Genomic DNA, 9,468 nt, shown 5'->3' with positions numbered 1-9,468 from the left:
TCCGATAGTCAGGCCTTTGTTGATTTTGATCAAAAGTGGTGATAAATACTGAAATTCGGCCCACTTTTTGGTTACGTGTGAACCCCGCGAAATTGATTGAATCACACGGCAGCACGACCGATGAAGGGAGGAATATCTGACATGTTGAAGGCAGATCAGCACCACCCTTCGGCTTGCAATAAAAATTCAATTTGTCTTCAATTGTGAGCCAAGTGGCGGCGTGAGGCGTCTGGCCACGTCGGAGAAGCACAGGTGGGAAACTCACAATTAGTTAATGAATCAAAGTGAGTGCAAGCGTAATAAACAGCAAACACCTGGACAGGGCGAGCGAGCGGCTTTGGCCCAATTATGATCAATCAGAGCAACAGGCAGCAGCGCCTAATTGGATACACACCTCTTATTATGTACAAGGGGATGTTTGGCATTTTATTTTCAAAGTGTTGATTGGAACAAATTGGAAGGATCACAGCTGCCTTGTTTGATCGATGGCGTCGACCAGCATTGACAAAAAAAAAAAAGCTGCGCGGTGCTCGTGTGGACCGCAGGTGCTCTTTTTCATCTATTGTGCTCATACAACAATCAAAATTATTTTTTGTGCTGCGCTGGATGCAAACTTTGGGAATGGTTAGCAATCATCCCATTTAGAATTATATATATACATACTGTATAAATGAACGAACAAATCACATTCACACACGAGTAGATTCAGTCCAAGCAGAATGACCTTTGAGGTCACCTTGTCGCACTGCAGCGGAATCTCTCCAACAATTCACCGCTTGTTTAAAATATATTGAAAAGCAGTCAACAGAACGTATCGCAGATATTGTGTGGAAGCACGTTCAACTACATGACCGATAGTCACCCTTTCATGCACCCTGTAACCTGATAACATGATAAGCTGTCCACCCTAGTAACCGCTGTTCCCGAAAGGGTTTAATAAGGAAATTAATTGGCCACCAATGAGTTGCTTCTATTGTGGGATGCAATTCCATTTCATAGAGACTGAATCCCTTTTTTTTTTTTTCATTTGCTTGTATTTTCTTCTGGTCATTGATAATTTTCCCTCCTTGCTATAAAGTGGACTGACAAACACACACACACACACACACACACACACACACACACACACACACACACACACAGTCATGCTTGCTGGCATCCGTCGGTGGTCATGTTGCACTTGCACCTGGTGAAAACTGACGTGTTTGCATGTGTGTGCGTGCGTGTGCCAAGCGCACCGCTTGATGGTAGCTGACAACCACTTTTTCTTTGCCAAATCTCCCACTGCAGTCGATCCTCTCCTACTCCACCCCCTGCCACCACCCCAACTTGCCCCCCCGGCCCCACTTCAACTATCAATCAGTGACATCATCATGACTTGGGACGATCCCCGAAGGAAGCGGAGAGCAAAAACTCTTCAATTTGTCCATTTGCGGAATGTCGATGGAACCAAATGAAAGCGAGGGCTGTACCTAATATTGTGGTCGCCATCCAAATGATGCAGACATTGTCTGTCCATGTGAATAGCATATTTACTTCTTTTGCATATGTGTACCTAATCAAATGACCATCGAATCTGTTGCACGACAAGGAAGAAAAGTTAAAAAAAAATAAAAGCACAATGGTGAACACTCAGTTCTGGTGGTGTGCTTTGATGGGGGAAATATGTCACGTTCTTGAAAGATTTAAATGTTTTTTTTTTTTGTTGTTGTGTTTTGTGGTTGTGCCATGATTCCTTACCAAGTCACATGTTCGCGTCTGGAAAGAGTCAAGGAATTTATTTTTTTTTTAAATGGATTTGACCCACTCCGTTCTGGAAGTGGCAAACATTTTGTCATTTCAACGCCAGATACTTGATACCTCTCCTTAAAGTCCAGAAAAGAGAAACAAATCTATTGGGAAATGATGGGAATATATCGGGAATCGCTCAGCAGGAAGCAGACAAAACGTAGTCGTAGTCGTAAGCAGATGTCGGCGAGTGGCGACGGCGCAACATTTTGTGCTTACCTTTTATCACCACATCAAGTTGATATGTGGGCCTGAGCGACCTACTCGCCCACATTTTGCTTTATGGTCTTACATTGTTGCGATCATTTTTTTTTTTTTTTTTGTGGCGCTGGGAGACAATTTGGGAATAGCCCAACATCCAACATATCCCTTAAACCGCAAACGTTTGGACAGGATGAGCTCAATCCGTCATGTGTGACATAATATTTTTGAGCTGAAATTGTCGTTTTTTTTTTTTTTTTAGGTGTTTGGACTAATCTGACCATGGAAAAATGGTAAATGTGATGATAAACATAGAGCAGGAAATGGAAGGGCTACTCGGGCTGCACTTGGTGAATATGTTTCGAATTGACAATTCTATTGATTATCCCTCTTTTGAGTCATCAAGTAATCTGATTTTTTTTTCAAAGTTATCTATTTGTTTTTATTGTTTGTATGTTTCACAAATCCCCAAAATTCGTCAAAAGACACTGATTAAAATCCAGTATCACCGATGACAAATTGTGATGCTCTCCAGCATTGAAGTTGCCCATTCCTGGTCACGAGAATTAACCCTGCAAATCTCTTTTGTTTATTTTTCAGATTATTTTGTAAGGCAAAGAGAAAAAAAATGTTCATGACCAAACCCTTATTCGCAAAGGATTTACTCTTCAGCCAAAATGTACATATTTTGAGGCCCGTTGAAATGCATTGGATCAAAAATGGAAATTAAACCCGAAGAATTCTGCCAAAATGCTGATAAACATTCAGTACATGGAAAATGTGGATTGGGGAAAAACAATTTTGAAGTGTTGGAAATGTCTTTTTAAAAGAATGATTGAATGAGTTTGTGTTTGCTGTAATAACTTATTCTGAGGGTATGATCTTTGATGTCATTGATCGATAGGAAAATTATGACATTAAAATTGATCAATAGTTTTGCAAAAATGGAAACTTTCTGCTGATCCAATCCAAGTGATGAGATTTGTGTTCAGTGTACCAAATATTAATCAAAAACCGATGTGATTATGCTGTACTGCATCGCATAAATCTGGCAGCCTGGCATTTTTTTTTCTCGCTCCCTCTCACTCTTTTCTCATGGAGAGCAATAGAGGTAAGGCAAGGTGACCTGTAAAATATTAGCAGCTTGGAAATACCTCAGGTAAAAAATTTGGGGTTTGAAAAATAAATGGCTTGGTAGATTGGATTTAGTTAATTTGATTCCAAGTTGTGAGCACATTGTTATCTGCAGTTACCATTAGGATTACGTGGTGGTCCGTGGAAAGGGTTTTTTTTTTCCCCCTGAATCCAAAATGTTCCGTAGAGAGCCCCAGAGTCATTTAACTTGTACTTAATAAGAAAGCCCTTGAGCCAGGCACTTCTTTCCCCAGGTTCCGAGAACCCTGCTCGCGCTTGCAGCCCTCTCTACCCCAGCTTGCAGCAGGGAGCTAATTGGACCAGCCTTGTTTAGCAACACGCCCCCACCCCCCCAAAAAATAGAGGTGGAGGGGTGACTTTGTTGGGAATTAAAGGGTGTGTGACATTACTCGGGGTCTCCACAAATCTCCCTTGCAGTCCTAATAGTGTGTCAGAAAACACAAGTGATGCTACGGGGGTCACACCTCACAGTCCATGTGTCACCATAACGAACACCCAAGCTGCAGATGAATGGCCCAATCAGTCGTGTGCTTTCATCATTTGGAAAAAAAAAAATTACACATTTAGACAACTTGTAAAAAAAAAAAATATATATATATATATATATATATATTTGTTTGTGTGTTTGTATTGAGGCTGCCCGATATATTGCAAAAATATCATCATTGCAATCATGTCCCGTGCGGTCTGCACAGTACAAAGATCTGCAATCACTTTCCTATGGAATTGTATGCTTTTATCTGACTGACCAGTCATCTACAACCCGAAATGTTCCAATAGGTGAACAGTATCTTGGGGCATTGCAATTAAACTGCAAAGAATACATCTAATTTTGCCGCACGGAGAATTATTTTATTTCTTTCATGGGATAATAAATCGGTCGTATCTGTTAAATATTCCGTCCTCGCTTATATTCAACACCCGTTTGGATATTTTTCTAACATTATGCATCTTGTGTGTGTGTGTGTGTGTGTGTGTGTGCATGCGTGCGTGTGTGTGTGTGTGTGTATGTATATATATATATATATATATACACAAGTGTACTGTATATACTAAGCACGAAGCTGGTGGTGGCCTACCACTTTTGCACAGCACCTTAATGTCAATTGTCTGTAACCTACTACGCAGTCTAATATTTGTAGCCTACTGCTGTGTAGTCCAATTTTTTTATGCCTGTTTTTATTTAGATATATTCAAAAACAGCAACTTTAATTTTGTCCCTCCAAGTAAATTGACTCACACACACACACACACACACACACACACACACACACACATCAGCCACAGCCTTAGGTACACTCTGACAATAATCAGGAATATTTTCTGATCCAATTTTGCAACATTCGAGAGTGAGTCTTCTCTGTGTTATGTCATTGCAATCGACCTCTGGTGATCATAGTCCAAGTGTCAATTACATTTTGGTTGCTGACCACAACACTGTGTTAAATTATCCCACCAAATTTACGTTCCATCACATTATGCAAATTGTAATTTGTCTTTAGCTGGAATGCACTGCAAACCGGACTCATTAACATAGCACGTCTTACTCATTCAACTCAATCAAAAGTAGCAAACAACCTCGTGGTCCTCTATTGAAGTATGTAAATCACATTTTGGTTGCCTCCCTCAAACTATTCGAGACAACTCACAACGTTGCCCCGCAGACCACAAGCACTTGAATTATTAATTCCACGTGATGTTTTCATGGGAGATTATCCAGTTAAACAAGGTAGTCAACTACTTAACTATGTAGCAAGTCAATCACATTTTGTTCCCTTACTTAGCCTCAGGGTGGAAATATTCGGCACGTCCCTCTTGGTGTCCTGCTCCGCGGACCTCCAAGTCCAACATTGTTCCCTGAGGACCAAATTGTTCAATAAGGTGTTTCGAGTAACTGCGAAGGTATCCCGAATAAAGTGTCTCGTGAGCGTACACGCATGAAATACATAGCAGTTTTTTAAAAAGAGATTTCTTTTGCTGTTGGTGTTTTTTTTTTTTCTTCTTCCGGGGGCACTATTTTTCTTGGCAGTTCTTCCGCGCGAGCGCGCACGCATCCAGGGTGGATTTCTAAGCTTCCAAATCGGGCTTCATGTGGAAACGCGTCCGCAAATTAGGCACGGCTCGCAGCCTCAATCCTCACCGCCCGCGCAGGACACAATAAACTCATTCTTGTTGTTGTTACGATATTTTTTTTGTTCCCTTCCACAACCGTATTGTATTTTCGAATAGATCAAAAGACAGCGATACAACGCCGCTTCGTTCAGAGCACAAAAACGTGGGGCGGGAATGGAGCTCAGTTTTGATTGACAGTCGTGGAAAAAAAATGTTTCTTGTACTTGGCGCCATATTGGAAATTAACAGCACGATTAAAAAACTGTTGACATCGACTCGCCACTTTCGAAGATTTTTATGATGACCCCATTTGCGAGACAGGTTATACTTAGCTTGAAAAATAGTCAGCAACTTTCGGCAGTGCAAGTCTGGAGTCGTTCTATTAATACCTCAAAGCTCGTCTTTATTTTGAAATGACATTTTTTTCCCCCCGTGACATTACATTAGCCATGAGGCAACATTATGGTTACCTGCACTTGTATGCGGGGGATCAAATTGTTTGAAATGGCACAGTAATTCAGATTGTGTAATCAATTCAATAAAAGGAGAGAATTTAAAGTAATCGTAGATTCATATGTTAACGTTCGAGTGCTTTCGGTTTGCACAGCATCGCGATATTTCAGCAAACGTGAGTATTATAATGTCACTAAAGGCATTTTAAAACGTTTCATATGGATGGATTCATTTTCTTTATATTGTGTTGTGAACAAAGATGCTTTCGTGTAATTTATGGTTGCGGTTGTAGCTGGCTTTATTATTGTATGCACATGAAATGAAGTTGGCATCGTGTTTCTAAAAGGCACATTTTAGGGCATCTTTACCGTGACCGAGTTGTTGAAAATATGCAAAGCAAGACAAACGATTGCGAGTGTTGTTTTTCTGAAACATGTCATGCACATCTTTGTTTTTTTTTTGTTTTTTGTTTTTTTGCCCGTTGTGTTCTTTGAACGCTTCAGTCGATTCTTGCGGTGGTTGTATGCCTCACACTGACAGCCCTCAATTGCCCAAATATGGTCCGCACGATTTTAAAAACATCCCTCGCTGCGACGCGAAGCACGATACACGCAACATATTTTTTTTTCCAAAATGAGATTATTTCTTAAGGCATCTGCTGTGTTCGTGTGATCGTGCCCGTGTGTGAGACAAGAGTGGAATGGACTCTGCCTGACGACAGAATTGTTAAATAGCGTCGAAAAAGTCATTTCCGCGTCATCCCCCGGATGTAATAGTCCATGAAAAGGGAAATATGAATACATTTCAATATATTGCCGAGATGATGCATGCATTTTGCAGCCCCCCCACACACACACACCCTCCTTCATTTTTTCTTTTCATTTTGACCACACACACACACACACACACACACACACACACACACACACACGCACACGCACGTACGCGCCATCTTTCGTAAAACTCCCTCGCCTTTTTTTTTTCGGTGTCCATGCATTGCTGACAAAGACTTGCCACATGCACGGCGATCACGACGTGATCTCTGGCTGCCTAATGGGCCGCTCAAGCAAGCTGCAGACAAACAATGAGGGGGAAAAAAAAAAGAAAAAACAGAGGGGGGGCTTGAGTCGGGGAGAGGGGGTTCACTTTTCATGCTTTTCATGCACTGCTGCACCCCCCCCCCCCTTGACTGCCTCCTCCCCGATAAATCCAGGCGATCCCACAAACGGAAATAAATTAGATTGCGAAATGAGATTCCCCAACAATTAAGTAAGGCCAACTTATTTTTTTGTGTGTATACACAAGAGGAACAACCGGCGTGATTAATCGATTTAATTTGCACATTACTGCGGGGCAAAAGTGTTGGATGTTAATTTGGATAAACAGAAATAAGGGGGTGGAAGGCTAGAACTGCGTGTGCGTGTGTGTGCGCGCCGCGTCTGTGTGTGTGCGTGTGTGTGTGCGTGTGCGTGTGGGTGTGTGTGTGTGTGAGGGCAATTCTTGTTCTTGACTGTCACTAAAGTTGCAAACACAAGCTGTGAATTCCACCTTTGCCTTCAACCAATTGAGCGATTCCGCCTGAAGTGGGGGTCACGTGACCAGTTTTTAAAAATATATCTGCATTTTCAATTAGGTTTTTTGTGGGGTTTTTTTTTATTGCGCAACTGACAAGCGGGAATAAAATGTTGACAACTTGACGTCGGTGTCCGAGTTGCAGCCTTAAATCAAGCCCAACGCATTTTTGTTTTTTGTTTTTTTTTTTTTTGCATTCGCATTTTTTTAATCGTTGAATATAGTACGAAAATGTATCCAAACATTTTTAGTGGTTGTTGTTGAATCGAAACTAAATTTGACATACGAGCGCATTTCTCCATAAATACCGAGCACTTCTAAAAAATAAAAAAAATAAAAAACATGCGGATAAATATGGAAAAGTGAGCTAGTTATACATGTATCAGAATAATAATAATACTTCCTTTCAGACAACACAGGTAACTTTTTGTGTATATTTATCACGTATACATAATAAACAGGTTGACACGGAATTGTTCAGGCTTTTTCACTATTCGACACGATTTCGTCGACATGACATTTAAATAACAACAAGGATTAAAAGTGTGCCACTCCAACTTTTTGGGACGAGAATGCTGCACGCTGGGCTATACATGATGGCAAAAAAAAAGCACATTTAATACTATAAGCTCCACCTTGTAATACTGGGAATCATTCACATTTGGTACACGACTAGAGCATTCTTTTTCAGTGGCGTCTATTGTCCATATATCAAGGGAGCACATTTTTTTTCTTGAACACCCCCCCCCTCTCCTCCACTTATGATATTTACAAAATAAAATATTACATGTTTGTTTCCTTTCCATCTTGGTTGTGGTATGTACAAAAACAATTCCCGCTAGTCCCCCTCCCCCGTTTTGCAACAACTGGAGCAGTTCCTTAGGTAAAAAAAAAAAAAAAAAAGAAAGTTGGCTCCTTCTTTTCACTTTTTTGGTCCATGCATTCTTTAAGTCCACGCTCCAAAAAAAAAGTCTTTGCAGTCCACCCAAAAAAAAATAAAAATCACCTCTTTACCCCGATTTTTTTTAACCCAGCCCTTTCCCCAGAAATATATTTTTTTTACACGTACCATTCATTGAAATTGGACGTGAGCGCGCCGCTGTGGCCACCCGCCGTGGTGGCGGTGGCGTGATGCTGCACGGCCACGGGGGCCGTGGGCGACACGGAGCTGCCGCTGCTCGGGTTCTCCGCCGACGGGGACACGATGGTGGGGGGAGTGGACGACTCGTACCCCGAGCTGGCCGCGGGGGAAGGCTGCGAGCCCGGGTTGCTCGACTCGTGGACCTAGAAAAACAACAACAACAAAATGTCTATTTGGGAACCCGTAGATTTTTTTTTACATCATATGCAGAATTTTTTGCATTTTTTTAGCTCTTGACAGGAGCGTTTAAGTGACCTTACCTTCATGTGTTTGCGCAGCGAACTCGGGTGCGTGTAGGACTTATCGCACATTTTGCACAAGTAGGGCTTGTCGGACGTGTGCACGTGCATGTGTTTCTTGCGATCGCTGCTGTTGGCGAAGCGGCGGTCGCAGCCGTCGAACTCGCACTTGAACGGCTTCTCACCTTGAATCGCAAAGAGCAAACAAGTGGGTCAATTTTGGCGCAAAAGCGCAAGCAGGAATGCAAACCACCATTTCATTTCGCAGCCCGGCTTTGTTTGTTTGTTTTGTTTGTTTTTGGCGCAGCCTTACCGGTGTGCGTCCTTTTGTGGATTTTGAGGTTTTCCGAGCGCGCGAAGACTTTGCCGCAGCCGGGGAAGGGGCACGGGAAGGGCTTTTCGCCCGTGTGAACGCGGATGTGATTGACCAGCTTGTACTTGGCCTTGAAGGGCTTGCCCTCGCGGGAGCACTCCTCCCAGAAGCAGATGTGGTTGGTCTGCTCGGGCCCCCCCACGTGCTCCACGGTCAGGTGTGTGACCAGCTCGTGCATGGTGCTGAACGTCTTGTTGCACGACTTCTTGGGGCTGGCCAGCTGCTCGGGCTCGATCCACTTGCAGATGAGCTCCTGTTTGATGGGCTGTCGCATGTAGCGGAAGAAGGCCCCGGCGCCGTGGTGCGCGGCCATGTTCATGTTCATGGGGCCGTAGCCGTGCAGCTGCGTGGACGCGTAGTCGGAGCGCGGGCTCGTGACGTGGCCGTACTGCTCCGCCGCCGCGCGGCCGTACACGTCCCCGCCGAAGCCCAGG

At 42.9% G+C, this 9,468-nt stretch overlaps 1 protein-coding gene across 1 annotated transcript in view; it reads right to left on the bottom strand.

The window, feature by feature from the left end:
- Positions 1–7,447: 7,447 nt before the first annotated feature.
- Positions 7,448–9,468, bottom strand: part of zic1 (zic family member 1 (odd-paired homolog, Drosophila)) — a 3,038-nt gene continuing 1,017 nt past the window's right edge. The window contains 3 exon segments of the mRNA XM_019876088.1: positions 7,448–8,565; positions 8,683–8,846; positions 8,975–9,468. The exon segment at positions 8,975–9,468 is cut by the window's right edge and continues 71 nt beyond it. Coding sequence (XP_019731647.1) covers positions 8,341–8,565; positions 8,683–8,846; positions 8,975–9,468 — 883 coding nt within the window. The 3' untranslated portion in view covers positions 7,448–8,340.

Source organism: Hippocampus comes, unplaced genomic scaffold (assembly GCF_001891065.2).
Source record: "Hippocampus comes isolate QL1 unplaced genomic scaffold, H_comes_QL1_v1.1 scaffold60, whole genome shotgun sequence".
NCBI lineage: Eukaryota > Metazoa > Chordata > Actinopteri > Syngnathiformes > Syngnathidae > Hippocampus > Hippocampus comes.
The sequence above is the reverse complement of the archived record's forward strand: the minus strand, read 5'-3'. Positions and strand labels throughout refer to the sequence as shown.